Source organism: Nuphar pumila, chromosome 15 (assembly GCF_984573655.1).
Source record: "Nuphar pumila chromosome 15, dmNupPumi1.hap1.1, whole genome shotgun sequence".
NCBI classification, from domain to species: Eukaryota; Viridiplantae; Streptophyta; class Magnoliopsida; order Nymphaeales; family Nymphaeaceae; genus Nuphar; species Nuphar pumila.
The window spans coordinates 40,102,834-40,120,641 of record NC_143263.1 but is presented as its reverse complement, the minus strand read 5'-3'; the positions used below and the strand labels follow the sequence as shown (position 1 = coordinate 40,120,641).

The 17,808-nt window shown below is 39.5% G+C and overlaps 1 protein-coding gene across 3 annotated transcripts in view; it reads right to left on the bottom strand.

Annotated features, from left to right (window-relative positions):
- Positions 1-6,555: 6,555 nt before the first annotated feature.
- The window catches only part of LOC149815202 (coatomer subunit beta'-2-like), a 55,844-nt gene continuing 44,591 nt past the window's right edge, over positions 6,556-17,808 (bottom strand). For all 3 annotated transcript variants that reach the window (XM_089989809.1, XM_089989810.1, XM_089989811.1), the window contains exons 25-26: positions 7,792-7,911; positions 6,556-6,894 (exon numbers count right to left, since the gene is read on the bottom strand). Coding sequence is in view for 1 of the 3 variants with exons in the window: in XM_089989810.1 (XP_089845936.1) it covers positions 7,892-7,911 (20 nt within the window). In the remaining 2 variants the exon portion in view is untranslated. The remainder of the gene's footprint in view (positions 6,895-7,791; positions 7,912-17,808) is intronic.

Below are 17,808 nucleotides of genomic sequence, written 5' to 3'. Positions count from 1 at the left end.
ACGAATAAGCGGCACAAAAAACTCACTTTTGTTGTAAGAGATTTTATTTTCGTCAAGGTATCTCCTACCAAAAGTGTGTTCTGTTTCGGTAAGAAAGAGAAGTTGAGTCCCAGATATGTTAGGTCATTCGAGCTTTTAGAGTGGATAGGCGAGGCCGCATACCGAGTTGCTCTACCTCCTCGATACTCACAGATACATGATGTCTTTTATGTATTTATGCTGAGGAAGTATATTTTAGATTCTTTACACGCGATCCAATACGAGGATGTGAATATTAGGGAAGATTTGACTATTGAAGAGAGTTCAGTAGCAATCATGGATCAGAAAGAATAAGTTTTGAGAATGAAGATCATTCCTCTAGTTAAAGTATAGTGGCAGCATCATGGTATCGAGGAGTACATTTGGGAGTCTAGAGCTAGTATGCGAGAGAAATATCCTCATTTGTTTTGAGCCATGCTTATATCGAATTTCAGGGATGAAATTCTTTTAAGGGGTTAGGATGTAAACCACGAGATTTTTTCTTGAAAATTAAATTGGATAAATGATGAATTTTTATCTATGACTTGAGTGCAAATTCTCAATTTTTTAAAAATTCTTGATTTTCTTAAAATTCTTGAATTTCTTGACTTTCTTGATTTGACTAATTATAAAATTCAATCTCAAGTTATGAAAAATGTTGCAAGAATAATTATAAAATTAAAAATATGTAGACTAAACAAGAAATTAAATGATTTGAATATTTTTAGACTTTAGATATTGGATTTGGATATAAATCCTAGCATTTAGATCCAATATGAATTTTAAGTAATAACATGGATTGAGTCTAATTTAAAATGTTAATTTGATCCAATATCAATGGATTGGACCCTCATATGGATGACTTATGTGGACCCTATTTGGATCCAAGAATCCTTGTAGTTTGAATCTCAATTTTATTTGGTTTTAATTAAAAAATAATTATGATTTTATTTAAAAATTTAGAATTTCTTATTTAATCAATTTGTTAATTTGGTAATTAGGAGATCAAAGAGGGTGGGACGTCGCCCACCTCTTAAAACATTAGATAACTTAGCTAATTACAAGTGGTTAGTATGGTGAAAAAGTTAAAATAAGATGAGTTCTAATTAACTAAGAGTTTTAAAGAAAACATTTATATAATAAATAAATAAGTAAAGAAAGTTAAAGAGAGAGTTGGTTGTTGCTCTAGGCTAGGACTCTTTCCCTCCTACACGTTTTTGGAGGGGAGAGTTTTATTCATGTTGAAAGACTAGCTAGGAGAGAGAGGGCTATATAAACCCCCTCCCACATGCCCCTCTCATTCTCACTTTTCATAAAAAAAATTCTTCTCTCTTTCCTCTCTTTTTCTTTTTTCTTCTTCTTGTTTTCCTTTTCTTCCTCCTCCCCTATTCATACCTAGGAGGTCTGGTGTGTGGCTTGAGCAACCATTAAACCTGGGTATTTCATCAAGGTGGTGGCGGTGAGACTATCGGATCACCCGATTTTTTTATCCGATTTATCGATCTATCGATTCTTTCAGGTAAGATTTACGTAGTTTATGTTTTTTGCATACACCAAGTATGCATATGTGTATGGTATATTATTTTATATGTGTATTTGCATTATCAGATCAATCATATACATTTTTTTGAGAAGATGTTACTTATTTGAATTTTCAAAAAACATGAATCATGGGTTTTTCATAAAAACATTTTTAAAAGGCTCATCTAAACAAGGTTTAATTGTTGAATCAAGTTAAATTTAGCTCTAATGTTTTTTTGTTTGGTGTTGTCCATAGGCTAGTCATTATGTAATTTGGTTTAAACCAAAATATTGAAGATTCAAATTTTTTATAAAATTAGGTTAGTTTTTTGCAAAAATATTTTCTGAAAATTTTTTGTTTGACATGACTGTTATATTTTCTCGACCAGTTTCAGAAATAATTATGTATATCTAAGAATATCGGTTCAAAAATTTTAATAAAAATACTGAGACAATCTACACATCCAAGGATTAATTTTAGCATCTTGTTTTTCTGATTTGGATCACCTTTGAGGGAAAATATTCATCCTAATAGATCTCTAGTTTTAGGCTATGGTTACAGGATTATTTTGACCTTTCTTTTTTAAAAGCATAGAAGCCTAAGCAAAACCATTCAAAATAAATTATGAAAAAATTGGGTAAAGTCCAACGGATAATACAAGACTGTGCAAAAAGGGTTTTGTCAAACAAAAATTTTATAAATCCTAGGAAATTCTTTAATCTGAAAAAAATTTTACAGCTTACAAAATTTAGTTTAGAACTCTGTCAGAACAAGGTTCAGTAGAGGAATGTTTATTATTTTTATACTCATGATTTTGAAGATCATTTTATTGGGTTGTGTTTCTGACAAAGTAGGGCCACCTCAATAAAAATATAAAGGTTACATATGTGCTTTATAGTTTTTTGTGGATTTTGCAAAATTGGGTTATTAGGGATTCAAATGTTCCTGATGACTTATGCATGTGTTTAGGTAGTAATGTGTTTAGATTTTATTATTTCATTATTTTTCTTTTATATCTTGCATATTATCAGCATTAAGACATCTTACTCAATCATGAACATACACCTAAGCATTGGGAAATATATGAATTCAAATTTGTGTAGGTTGTGTTTGGAAAATACTGTGAAAGTTTGGTTGTTATATGATTTAATTATTTTGGTTGATTCTAAAGAATTGTATTTCCATATGCATGGATTATACTCATCATGTATAGCCTGTTAAATAACTGAAAATCATACTTGATGGAATGAAAATTGAATGGTTTGTATTGAGAGAATCAAAACCTTGATTTCTTAGAAATCAGTTTAGGGTTTTGGGCTATTTTCTTAGAATTTGTTTTATATAATCTATATGTTGTTGTTGTTTGATTTTTTTAGGTAATGTGCAATATGGACTAGATTAAATTATATGAATGTACATTCTGTAAGCTTGGCTATAAATAAAACATAATTAAAAGCATATGAGTCTTCCGATTTGGGCTTATGGGAGCCTTTACTGAAAAATCAGCTTGTGTATTTTTTATTATGGGTTAGTTGTAATAAACTCATTGATTCAATCTGATATCATTAAAGTTTTAATTAGGTCTAATATAATTTGATATACTGAAAATCAATACATTAAACTAAGTAATGTAGATTTGCTCGATAAGGGTTTATGAGAGCTCTTATCGAGAAAGTCAAGTTTCATGACTCTAATTATGTTTTGATATTTTTTTAAAATTTTTATAAATCAAGTTTTGAATTATATCAGGTCTAATGTAAATATTTATCATTGAGATGATGGTGAGTTAAATCATAATTGGTAAGTTATTGTTCTGGTGTATAGATGCCCTATTTTGAAGAAATAGGCTTCTACGTGAATTGTGATTGATGTTAATAGTTAAATCTACTTATGACAGCTTGACTACATTTATTTTCTTATTAAATTGAAAATGATTGTGTTCTTAACTGCAATAAATGTGAATATGAATCTGAACATGTTTGAATGCAATGTGATTGACGAAGCATGGTTTGGATGTTGCGGTTTCAGGCTACTCTAGTTGTAGGACTTGATCAACTTAATAGTGATTTAAACTGTATTTCATAGAATAATATATATTTGTGATGATGATGCATGCTGATTACTATTCACTAAAATTATGTGATACTGTATAAATAACTTGTTAAATAGCATGTTTACGTGATTAATGTGTTATGAGAATGTATGTTGTGCTATGTGATGTAGTATTTGTGAAATGCATGCACGGTGATAGAAAACCCATATGGTTATGTGGGCATACTTAATAGAAACTATTAACTACGGCCAACGTCTGTAGTTAATAGTTTTTCATTACCTAGTCTAAGTGAGCATTAACTACAACTACCAACCGTAGTTAATGCTATGGTTATTTATTATGGTCATATTCACTATGGCTCAGCGGTAGTTAATGGTATTAGGCACGATACCATCTACGAGTTTTTTAGCATTAACTATGGCTAAAGGTCTTAGTCAATAGTACAAAATTTTGTAGTGATAGCAACATATCTAGCCAATATTTTGAAAATACTGTCATTTTATTACAATTTTATAGTTGGAATATCAAAATATTTTTATTTATTTTTCTCTTTTTATATCTACATAGGTCTTTTATTGTCTCTTTTTTCTATGACACAAAAACTTCTATTCATTTTCTTTGCACCGTTTTTGCAAAATTAGCAAAATATGTCCTTACTCATCTTATGCAAAAAAAATTTATCTTCCAAAAAAAGTGAACCTATTATAATATTTCTTGAAAATTTTGTAAAAATCCTGTATCCCGGAAATATTTTAGTTATCATGACCATTTATTGTGCCATGATCACTAAAATATTGCCGGGACCAATTCGAGAGAATATGGTTTACCTAAACACACTAAACCTTAACTGTATCGATATCCATTTCCGACCCCGTAGTGGATATGGATTAACTCCAAACAGATCCATATCCAACCTATTTTCACCAATGAACTTGAGGAGAACATGCAACTTTCGTTTAACTTTTATTATGAGTAGGGATGTCAACGGGTCCGATCTGGTTCAGACCCAGGTGGAACTGAATCTGCATCTAACTTTGAGGTGCAGGTATTGGGTTCAGAACCGAGTCAGATCGGGTCCACCATAAGGAAAACCATACTCGGGTCCTATAAGGGTTACATGAACAAAAACCGGTCCATACCCTATAAAATAATAACTTTTTATCTCTTTTACATTGAAAAATCACAGGTCTTAAATGGAAGTCGGGCTGGACCCGTGTCTGGTTGAAATTTCACAAACCATACCCAGCTCCATATAACCCAGATTCTAATTAAACCTTCTTATTTATCACCAAACCCTTCCCCTATAGGGTTTGGTACGGGTCGGGTCAAATCCGACCCATTGACACCCCTAATTGTGAGGTTGCACAGGCGCGGGAGAGGTACTGAATGTCCAGAAATTGTACCCAGTAAGAATATGGCAGCTCAGCCGATTCCAACGCATCTATTATCTATTATAATAATCAATTGCTTAATGCTTAAACAAGAAGAAAGTATGTGCTTTCTTTAGCAAGCAACACAGCAACAAGAGGTCTTCATCTCAGAAGTGAGCAGCCCCAGTTTGTCTGAAACTGAAATGATATGATCCATGGGCCCTGAACAGGGAGGACTTGGGTTGTGTCTACATCAAACCTGAAGATTCCACCAATCAGTGAGCTGTCTCCCTTGATAAGATTTAAGACCTGATCCAGATGAAACCCAACATGATTATTGTGCGTAAACAAAGTTCATGTCCACATCAAAAACACCAAGGCCAGGTCTAGGTCCAAGATCCAAGTGGATTAATTCCCCATCCAATGTCACAAACATGGCATCAGGATTTTCTTTTGGTGAGGAAAAATTCTCATGACAAATAAAAAAAAACTCAGGAAAATCTCAAGAGGATATTCGCATGTTTAATAGTAAAAAATATTTAGCTAAAAACATACACACAAAAAGTTCGTGTATGTACAATTTGCATTTAGCTTTTGAGGGGGTTGATCCATTTTCAGATACATACGCCACAAATGCACCCTTTGTGATTTTCAAAAGACTGCCAAGCATTTTATGCATGGTTAATATTCGGGGTTTATAGTTGGTACTAATGAAGGTACAGAATCTGCTCAATCCGACGACATAGATGCATTCAACATGGTTTGTTGAGTAAGAACTGGACCTTGGATCATGTTTTTTCAATGTAAAAATATGATCTTTCGAGTTGTGAAATTTTAGTACATTGTGGGCCGTTCATTTTTTAAGCCCTTGAAAACCTTCCTTACATGTTATAATCACATTATTCAAAACCCATTTCCTACGTAGATTACATGTATGAGGTACGGTCTATAAAAAAAAATATGAAACAAAGGTGATAATAAACTCAATAGTATGTACCTTCATTAGTACCAAATGTTTACCCTAATATTCCAGATTTAGAGTTCACACATTTCAAATGAACACCCCACTATCCAAAAAAAAGAATGAACAATTATATAAACCTTGCCTTGATGTTGCTGAATTTACGAGACTACTAAAGTGGCAGAAGGCTTAATTGGCTGATGGTTTTGCAGGTGGAGGCAAGAGAGTGCAAATATGAACCTGTCATAGCAATGTTAAGTCAAATTGTAATTAGGTTAATTTTTTTAATACAGGAATTTGCTAATATTTGCCTCACTCAATTTAAACCGTTTGATGGTATCTAAACAGTGGAAGAAATGGTGGATATACTAATTAATGCCAGACAGTAGACTAGGACTTAAGAAAGTTAACTGAAAAAACCATAAAGTATCCAGATCCAGTTACCTCCACCCTAGTTCTCATGAAGTACCGTAATTAGGTATGACTCTATATAAATAGGTCTGGATTACGAATGCAATTTACCAGATCTGATCATTCGTGCAAAGAGTTGATAGAATCGTACCAAATCTGCAAATGTATCTTGTTTTAAACATCCAAACGCGAAAATGTACCGATGACATCACTAAATAGCTTTGGAAAGTTACGAGCAATACTACTTAGATATAATGTTGGTCATGCCACCAAAATCAGTATCTTGTTTATGATTTTATTAGATCACACATCTTCAGGTAAGATATGGCACTTGCTCATTTCGGTCCCCATTGCAGAGTCCAACTTTTTCCCTAGTAAAATGGGTATTTATTGCCACAAATTAAACTTGATAACAGTTACATGAGAAAATAAAAGTAAAAGAAAGCGCTTTTTTACTGGACAAATCTAAACAAATCAAGCAAAAAAACTCTACGCAAAGCCAACCGGCATCCAGAACAGAAAACTTGCCACACAACCCGCAACCTCGCCAATCAATAGCCTGAAAGCAAACAAGATAGAGGAAAGAAACATCATTAGCATCACAGGTTGCATCAGTTAAACTTGCTTCAAAACTTTGTAACTGATCCTAGATAGGATCTGATTCACTCAGGTCCAACCAAGACCTACAAGACTGGATTGGACTTAAAACTGACACATTCTAACACACTGAGAACATCTGATAAAATCCTAACCAATATTGAAAACCAAGATTGGACTCGGCCCCTCTCAAGCACCACAGCCTTGGGAGTCCAAGAACTAAAAGCTGCACGCAGACCTAAAAGCTGACAAGACCAGACACAGTATGTTCCTGCTTGGAGCTGGAGTGGGAAGTCGGGAATACCCAGTTCCAAAGTTGGTTGGGATGGATGAGGTTGTAGGAAATGATGGAATTGGGGTGGTATTTGATACTTCTAATTCCATATTTCACTTCCCACCAAGATGAGGTGGTACTTACTAAATACTACACCAGTTTCCACACCGGTGGCTGCTCCATCAACCTTCCCAATGCACTTCCGGTTTTAATTGCAGATTTTCAGCTGCGTTCCAAACACATGCACCAGTGGAAGTGATAAATCCCCAGCTGAACCCTTCCACTTATCTCAAACAACCTTGTGGATTTGCTAACACAATTTTTTGGGATTTCATAGCTGCATCCTTAGCTGCCGCTGACTGGAAGTTTCCAAACAGGGCTTATAACAGGCAGATACAGGTTAAATATTATAGTTTATAATATTTTTTAATAATATTTCAAAAAAAATTGCATGTTTATTTAATAAAATACCAAAATTTAATTTTTAGTGATTAAGAATTTCCCTAAATAAATATTTTTCAAAAATAAAAGATTGTCAAACACGTATCACATTAAAGTATTGAGTGTAGAGAAGATAACACTCACATTAAAGGGCATCTTGGTAATTCCACTCTTTGATGGATCAAGGGGAGGTTGGTGGTCACCTGCAGCATCAAATATGAAGTTTGCTACCTGCTTCTGAGTGCTACTGACGTGGCGCTAACACTGCCAGCTCAGCAAAAGGAAGCGTAGTCAGTACAGTCATAGCTAGCTGGAGAGCACAAGCCCTTATATCTACTCAAAATCCCTCTACACCACAAGGAATCACCCAATTTCACAAATCACTGAAAAAGACAAAATTCCAGCCCCTTACAGTACTGGCTTTTGACTTTCTCTAATGACAAAAGCACATCCCCTTCTACCTTTAATAGTCCACACAATGAAGGGGCACTCTGCTTTGCTTTACAAAAAGTTAACAGAGTCAGACGTCATGCTAGGGATGGCTGTTAATCCTTTGAGAGGAACAACAGAGATTGATAACGATGGAATGGCAATCAGCAAATAACGTCTAATACAGATGATGATAACAATTCAAATATTCAGCAGACATATGATTAAACGTTCCTACGCAGTATCTAAAGAGGCAAACGTGTACGTTGGAACAAACGATACACCGCAAGTCAAACAAATGATGTAAGAAATATATGATTTTCAAGTAGCTAAAGAGCTTTACAGCTATAAGAATATATTTGGAAAACGATTGGTAGAAATCAAGAGCTTTACAGCTATAAGAATTATCCTTAGAAAACGACAGAATAAGTAAAGACAAGCTATGTTGACCTCTACAGCTGTGCATGAATTCGGCTAAGCTAACTCAAAAAGTTCCAAAATGATTCCCATGGGATCCACATTCACGGCGCTGACTTGGCAGAATCGGACAGGTTGTAATTCTAAAAAATCTCTTCAAAACAGACGGGGTGTTTTGGGGAGTAGGAGAGATCAAAATGCGACAACATTTGATTCCCCTACTGCCTAATTCTCAAAACACACTCCGAGTAGTGATTTTGGGATATCAAGAAGCATGTAGAGCTACCCTGTATGATGAGTGATCAATAGCACAATGTTCAAGCAGCTTGATCAGAGCCAAATCATCTGGACTGTCAGAATTGAGAGACTAATCAAAGACACTGGGGCCCATATATTTCACTCTCAAGATCGGATGATCCACATCAAAGGCTCATTTTACAAGGGTGGGAAACAGACCAGGTACCCGGGTAACAGCCCGAGATAGGCCAGGTTTGGGCTGACATGTGCAGCACAAGACAGATACCCAGTCTAACCCGGGTCCAGGTAGGGCCAGAATATGACTACAATGGAGCATGGCCTGGCCCATTAACTAGTTGGGCTTAAAGAGCCCTACCAGACCCACTATTAACGCCCCAAAATTTCAAACTTTTGAACCTTTCAGAAAATAGGTAAGAGACTAGAATAAAATCTCTTTCCTTTCAAAGTTTGTTTATGTAATTAACGGAAGATAATTCTTTTATTGAATTTAGAAAGGCAAGCTGACAACTTTGGGCACGTTACAGATTGGTATCAGAGCTAAGGGAAGCAAGGATTCTTGACCATTGAGCATCCGCATCGCGCTGAATATACAATTTTTCTTGCTTTGTAACTGTATTTTGCATTGTTAAGCTAAGTGGCTTGACACGTTCTACTTATATACCAGCATTGCTGGGTTTTTATAAACTACTCATGTTACGCATGAATAATACAGATGTCTTTGGCTTCTATCTCGAGCTTCCTGAAATTTCTAATCTTTGGTATCCCTTGTCTACTTCAAGGATGATAAGGAACTCGAACAAAGATTCTGCTGACGAATGGTCAAAACAACGGGGTTTTGTGATGGATTTCCTAAGTACCCTGGGAGAGGCTATACGAGACCAGGTTCGTTTCCAAAGAGATCAAGCGCCCTTTCCTGAACCGAGCCAGCATACCGCAGTGACGTATGATAAAATTTTGAAGTTTGACCCCCCGACCTTCGCCGGTAAGCCCGACCCAGATATGGCCGAGAACTGGGTGAAGGAGGTGGAACGAGTGTTTGAGGTCTTGTCAGTTCTCGACGGCAAGAAGATGTTATACGGGACCTTTAGGCTGAAAGATAATGCCCACAGCAGGTGGGATATAGCCCAAGGTGTGCAGCTTCCGAGAATTTCACCAATTCCTTGAGAAGCATTCAGAAAAGCCTTCTTGGAGAACTACTTTCCTCCTCATACGAGGGAGAAGAAGGTGAAGTTCTTGGAGCTTAGCCAAGGCATTTCGAGTTTGACGGATTACATATTCCAGAGTTTAGAACCTTATTGCCCCAACTTGTTCGCGAATTATCGCGAGCGGGTAGAAAAGTTTATTCGGGGGCTGAATGAGGGGCTCATGTATCGGGTTCTAACTAGTATGCCTTCGACCTTCTCTGCGGCAATTGCTGCCGCCACCCTCCTGAGTGAAGCCTGAGAGCACTCTAAGAGTACTTAAAGCAGGAAGCCACCCGCTGCGGGTGGTGAGCCGAAGACACCATCCGACGGACCAGGCAAACGGTCGTTCTTTCCCATAAAGATCAAGGAGGAAAGAAACAGTTTTCTCCTTCGAAGCGTCAGCGGCCTCAAGGCAACCCTTCAGTCAGGCAGCAGGCTGATAATGTATGCCCCAGATGTTGACGATCTCACATTGGGCAGGCATGCCCACTCGAGACAGGCGAATGCCTGTATTGTGGTAAGATGGGCCACTACCTCCGCGAATGTCGCAAAAAGGCAGCTGATGACCTCAGGCAGAACAACGAAGCACCTCTGCTCCCTCAGCCACCGCAGCAGCAGCATCAGTCGCCGCAACCGCAGTCAAGCGGTCAGAAAAAGGCGCCGGGACGCATCTACACCGCCACGATCGAGCAGTTGACCAAGGGCGACCTAGTGCAGCCAGGTACCCTTTTTGTTGCTAACCAAGCGACCTCTTTGTTTTTTTATTGTGGTGCCACACACTCTTTTATTTCGGTAAATTTTGTCGAGTTTTTGCACATACCTATAAAACTCTTCCATAATACCCTTGAAGTGTATAACCCGATTGGGAAGAACACAATTTGTGCGGCCTACGTACCAGAGTTAGATGTAGTCTTGGCAGATCGGCATTTACCGGCTTGTGCTATCCGGCTAGATACGACGAAATTTGACGTCATCCTAGGCATGGATTGACTGCACAAATATCATGCCAAGATAGCAGGATTGTCTTATCTCTACCAGGAATGCCCAAGGTGGAATTCAAGATCGAGAAACCCGTTCGGGCGAGCAAGTTGATTTCATCGCTAAAGGCGCAAAACTACCTGAGGAAGGAATGCATTGCCTTCTTGGTCAGTGTCATCCAGTCCGAGCCGATGCGAGTCCCGATCGGAGACTTGGAAGTGGTTCGAGATTTTCCAGACGTCTTCACAGAGGAGTTGTCAGGACTTCCTCCGCCTAGTGAGGTGCAGTTCAGCATCGAGTTGTTGCCGGGTACTACGCCAATTTAAAAAACTCAATATCGGATGGCACCAGCAGAGCTCGAAGAGCTCAAATAGTTCTAGGAGTTGATAGATCAGGGATTCATTCGCCCCAGTGTCTCGCCTTGGGGAGCTCATGTCTTGTTCGTGAAAAAGAATAGATCATTGCGGTTGTACATCGACTATCGAATGCTCAATCAAGCAACAATACAGAATAAGTACCCGTTGCCACGCATCGAGGACCTGTTCGACCAGTTGCAAAAGGCCAAGATCTTTTTAAAGATCGACCTTAGATCGGGGTACCATCAACTCAGAATTAAGGAAGATGATATCTCCAAGACAGCCTTTTGGACCAGGTACGGGCATTACGAATTTATGGTCATGCCCTTCGGACTCACTAACGCTCCTGCAGCCTTCAAGGACCTCATGAACAGGGTGTTCAAACCCTTCTTGGACACCTTCGTGATCGTGTTCATCGACGACATCCTGGTGTATTCAGACAGCTGGGAGCAACATCGTAAGCACTTTAGAGTTATTCTCGAAACCTTGCGAAAGGAGCGTATGTTCGCTAAGTACTTCAAGTGCGAGTTTTGGCTCGAGGAGATCATGTTTTTAGGGCATGTCATCTCCAAGGAAGAAGTGTCAGTAAATCCTTCGAAGGTGGAGGCTGTACTAAGTTGGCAGCAGCCGAGGAATGTTCGTGACATTAGGAGTTTTCTTGGATTAGTTGGGTATTACCGGAAATTTATCCAGGACTTTTCTAAGATCTCTCTACCCATGACGAAGCTCCTAAAGAAAGAAGCTAAGTTCGTGTGAGACGGTAAGTGCGAAAGCAGTTTTCAGATGTTGAAGGAACTTATTACGACTGCTAATATTATGGCCTTACCTTCGGGTCAAGGCGGCTTCGTGATCTACACCGATGGTTCCGAGACAGGCTTGGGTTGCGTCCTAATGCAGAACGATAGAATAATCACATATGCAACGTGCCAACTTAAAATTCATGAGAAGAATTATCCAACTCATGATTTGGAGCTAGCAGCGATGGTCTTTACATTGAAGATATGGCAGCACTATTTGTACGGAGAGCAGTTCGAGGCTTTTATAGATCACAAAAGCCTAAAGTACTTGTTCTCGCAAAATGAGCTAAATTTGAGACAACGGCGTTGGCTGGAATTCCTCAAAGATTACGACTTCACCCTATCCTACCACCCAAGAAAGGCGAACGTCGTGGCTGACACCCTGAGCCGCAAGCCTCCCAACGTTTTCATTAGCTTGTTATTCGCTGGGTAAAAACTGATCGAGGATTTGGTATCGTGAGAACCGTTTGCGGTCACTCAAAATTCGATCAGTCTATCCAGCATGGTAGCTCAACCTGAGCTATTGGCCAAGATCTTTGTCAGACAGAAGATCGATGCGCAGTATGAAAAGTTGAAGGCTCTAGCGCAGCAGGCTGATACCCCCTTCCGTCTGAGTGAGGAAGGAAGTGTATGGCATAAGGATCGTCTCTGGGTGCCAGAGGATCCTATTTTTAGAGATAAGATTCTCGCAGAAGCCCACAAGTCCAAGTACACGATTCATCCTGGTGGCACGAAAATGTTCAAATATTTGCAACGCAGATATTGGTGGAGCAGAATGAAGCGAGACGTAGCCGAGTACGTCTCAAAGTGTTTGACTTGCCAACAGATTAAGATCGAGCACCAGCGACCAGGCGGAATGATGCAGCAAATAGAGATTCCATAATGCAAATGGGAGGACATCATAATGGACTTCATCGTCGGTTTGCCGAAGACACGAAAGAAACACGATGTGATTTGGGTGATCGTGGATCGACTCACTAAATCGGCGCATTTCCTCCCTATCCGCCTCAGTCAGTCTCTGGGCAGCTAGGCATACTTCTATGTCTGGGAGATTGTGAGATTGCACGGTGTTCTTGTGTCAATCTCCGATCGTGACCCGAGGTTTACCTCCAAGTTTTCGGGGCAGCTGCAGTTGGCCTTGGGCACGAAACTAAAATTCAACATTGCCTTCCACCCTCAGACCAACGGGCAATCTGAACGCACGATTCAGACTTTGGAGGACATGTTGCGAGCTTGCATAATGGACTGGAATGGAGAATAGGACTCTCATACCGGATTGGCAGAATGCACGTACAATAACAGTTATCATGCTAGTATCAGAATGGCCCCGTACGAGGCCTTGTAAGGGAAACCTTATAGATCACCTGTCTATTGGGACGAGGTTGGTGAATGGACGCATGATTCACCAATAGTGCTACAGCACTATACTCAACAAGTGCAGATGATCAGGGAACGTCTGCGTTCCGCGCAAAGTCGGCAGAAGTGTTACGTCGATCGTCGACGTCGAGAGCTCGTTTTCTCAATGGGAGATATGTTTTTTGTTAAGGTATCTCCTACAAAGAGCGTTTTCCGGTTCGGGAAGAAGGAAAAGTTGAGTCCCTGATTTGTCGAACCATTTAAGATCCTGGATCGGATCGGTGAGGCGGCTTACCGTGTTGCGCTGCCTCCTCAGTACGCTCAGATCCACAACGTCTTCTACGTATCTATGTTGAGAAGATACGTTCACGACCCATCACACATTACGATGATGTAGACATTCAAAAAATACTTAATGTTAGGGAAAAGACCTGTGGCAATCGTTGATCGTCGAGACCAAGTGCTCAGATCAAAAACGATTTCTCTTGTAAAAGTACGTTGGCAACACCATGGAATAAATGAATGAAAATGGGAGCCTGAGTTTGATATCAGGAAAAAGTACCCTGACTTGTATTTTGATCAATAAATGCAATAAAAATTTCACGGATGAAATTATTTTAAGGAGGGTAGGATGTAAAACCCGAAAAAAAAACTTGGATTCGGGTCGGATCCGGACCCGGACCCAACCTAAGGCCATCGCCTCCCTCGCGCCTTCTAAAGACAGCGAGGCAGGGGAGGGGTTTCAAATAAAAAAACCCTTTCCCCTCTCGCTCTCTTGTTTCTCTTTGTACTCCCTCTCCCCTTTCACTTCGTGCTGACAACCTCACCGCCACCAGCGACCTCCGGTAGCCCCAGGTAACCCTAACCCCTCAGCCTCCTCTTCTCTCTCCCCCGACCCACTCTCCTCGTGTCTGCCGAGTAGCGTCCACCGACGACACTCGCACGCCGGCGACCCTCCCTCCGGCAAGTTCCTCTCTAGCGAACTTCTTCCGGCAACCTCCAGGTACGCATCGTCTTCTTCTCTTGTCTTCTTCCCTTTCTTTCTCGTTGAGTCGGCAGGGGAGGGGTCGAGCCCCTTGGGAGAGGGGTCGAGCCCCCTCCCTGCGTTACCTTCCGGCAGGAGAGTGTAAGTTTTCCTTCTTGTTCCTGTTTGAGAAAGAGAAGAGAGAGAGTTGTATCGGCTGTCACGATTTCTGTTGAAGAAATCATGACCTAAATGTATATTTAAGGTTACATTATACAATGGATCTGGGTCTGGTATATCCAGACCCGATAACAAAAAAAACATTAACAAAATACATGATCCTTGGGTCGGATCCTGCAGATCCTGCACCTTTTTCACCCCCCCTCAAGTTGATCATGGTTTTGGACCATGAACAATTTGCTTTTAAGCATCCAAAAGCGATCCTTGGTTAACCCTTTGGTAAATATGTCTGCAACCTGTCTTTCAGTACTGACAAACTCAGGCTCAATCTCTTTTTCTTCAACCTTCTGTCTCACAAAATGTTGGTCGATCTCAATGTGCTTGGCACGACTGTGATGTACTGGATTGAATGACATATTGATAGCACTTTGATTGTCACAGAGCAAGGTAGTGTGGGAGATCTTTTCTCCTACTTCAGTTAGAAGATGCCTGATCCATGTGACTTCGGCAGTGGCAGCAACCATGGATCTATATTCAGCCTCAGTGCTTGATCTAGCGATAGCTTTTTGTTTTCTACTGCTCCAAGAGATAAATTTCTTCTAATGAAGGCACAATATCCTGATGTAGATCTCCTTTCGTCGGGATCTCCTGCCCAGTCTGCATCACAATATACAATAATTTCGTGCTCGTTTTGGCCATAGGACTGTGGTAAGTATATCAATCCATCCTCAATAGTCCCTTTCAGATATCTAAGGATACTCTTCACCGCTTCCATATGTCCAGTGCGTGGCGCATGCATAAATTGAGAGACTTGATTGACTGAATAAACAATATCAGGTCTAGAGAATGTGAGGTATTGTAACATTCCTATTATGCTGCGATACCTGGTGGGGTCATCACACAGATCTCCATCATGAGCACTAAGTTTTTGATGAAGTACACTCGGAGTTCCTAGAGGTTTGCAGTCTTTCATGCCTGCCTTGCTGAGAACATCTACAGTGTACTTGTGTTGAGTGAGTGTCAATCCATGAGCCTGGTTATCAACTTCTACACCTAGGAAATAGCGTAGAATTCCAAGGTCTTTCATTTTGAACCTTTGACCTAATAAGTCTTTTATTTCTTGAATGTGTTCCGCAGAGTTTCCTGTGATGATAATATCATCGACATAAATTAATAATAGAGTGGTCACAGACTGGCTTTTAAAGATAAATAATGAGTGGTCCAGCATGGAATGTGAAAATCCATGTTTCTGAAACTCTGATGAGAAGCTATCAAACCAAGAGCGAGATGCTTGCTTCAGGCCGTAGATGGCTCTTTTTAGCCTGCATACATGGGTTTTACAATTTTGTTCTTGATATCCAGGGGGTTGTTCCATGTATACCTCCTCCTTCAACTCCCCATGTAAGAATGCATTTTTTACATCAAGCTGACTCAACTTCCATCCATGTTCAACAGCCAGGGAAATGATAATTCGAATCGTTCCCATTCTTACAACCGGACTAAAAGTCTCATCATAGTCTTGCCCTGCTTCTTGAGTGAATCCTTTTGCTACAAGCCTTGCTTTATATCGTTCAATGGTTTCATCTGGCTTGTATTTGATTTTGTAGACCCATTTGCATCCGACAACATTTTTGTCAGGTGGTCTAGGAACAACTTCCCATGTTCCACATTCATGCAAGGCTTGCATTTCATCATTCATGACCTCTACCCATTTCATAGAAGTCGCTGCCTGGTAATACAAGATGGGCTCTTCGTCCTTATTGATGGCAGTTAAAAACAGTTGAAAATCCAAGGAGAAGTTGTTATAACTAACCCACCTGTCAATAGGATGTCGTATGCGGTTTGATTTTCTGACCGCAAGGGTATGAGAAGGAGTAGAATTAGAGGCATGATCTGAATGGCTTGATGTTGTCGGTCTCTGTCTGGAATAGACAATGCCTTTGTATCTGCCCGGTACTTCCTCTGCATTCTGTGACCCTGACGCTCCAGTGTTCTCAAATACCTCTTCTTGTTGCACGCAATCTGAGGAACATGTTTCATTGGATCCAGCAAAAAGTTCTGAGCTTAGACAAGGATAGTAAATTTCTGGTGGCATATTCGTTGTGTCAGCTCCGTGATCAAAATTTTGTTCATCAAATACAACATTTCTTGAGGTTCTGATACGTTTGTTGGTGGGATCATAACACCTATATCCTTTGTAGTCATCTGCATATCCCACAAATCTGCACTTTTGGGCCTTGTCTTGAAACTTGTTTCTCAGGGACTGATCAATGTGCACATAGCAAACACATTCAAAAACACGCAGATCATAATAACTAGGATAAGTTCCAAAAAGACAGTGATAAGGAGACTTATTTTCCAAAATAACCATAGGCAGTCTATTTATCACATGCACGGCAGAATGGAAAGCTTTTGTCCATAGGTTGATGGGAAGATTGCTGTCATGAAGCATACTCATGGCACTTTCAACGATATGCTTGTGTTTTCGTTCAACAATTCCATTTTGTTGAGGGGTATGAGGACAGGACACCCTTCTTCCTATTCTGTTATTTTGAAGAAAAGAGATAAAATCACGGGATGAGAATTCCCCACCTCCGTCACATTGGAAAAATTGAATGGACTCAGAAAATTGATTTTTGACAAGGGAAAGAAAATTTTGAAACAAAGAGAAGACTTCCGACTTATTTTTTATGAAATATATCCAAGTGTATCGAGTATAGCTATCAACAAAGATTAGATAGTATTTGCTCCCAGATCCAGAGGCAACTGGAGCGGGTCCCCATACATCAGAACAGATTATCTCAAAAGGTTTTGAAGCTCTCTTATTAATGGAATGAAAAGGCAATACATGACTCTTGCATGAAAGACAATTGGAACATTTGTGACTATTCTCATCCCTATTTAGACTTTCTTTTGGGATGAGATTATTAGATACAAGTTTCTCAATGAAATGACCTCCACAATGACCTAATCGACTATGCCATAAGAATGGCTTATTACATTCAGCAATACTAAAAACATTAGCAGAAGAGGATGAACACGACTTTAATGAAGGCTTTGAATTCAGGTGGACAGGACGAACAACATGACAAGGAGCTTCTTCAAAGACATACATATTGCCTCGTCTCTTTCCTTCAGCGAATGTTTCCCTCGTGCGTAGGTCTTTGACCTGCACAGAGAAGGGAGTGAATTCAACTGAATCATTATTATCATCAATAAGTTTGAAAACAGAGACAATATTT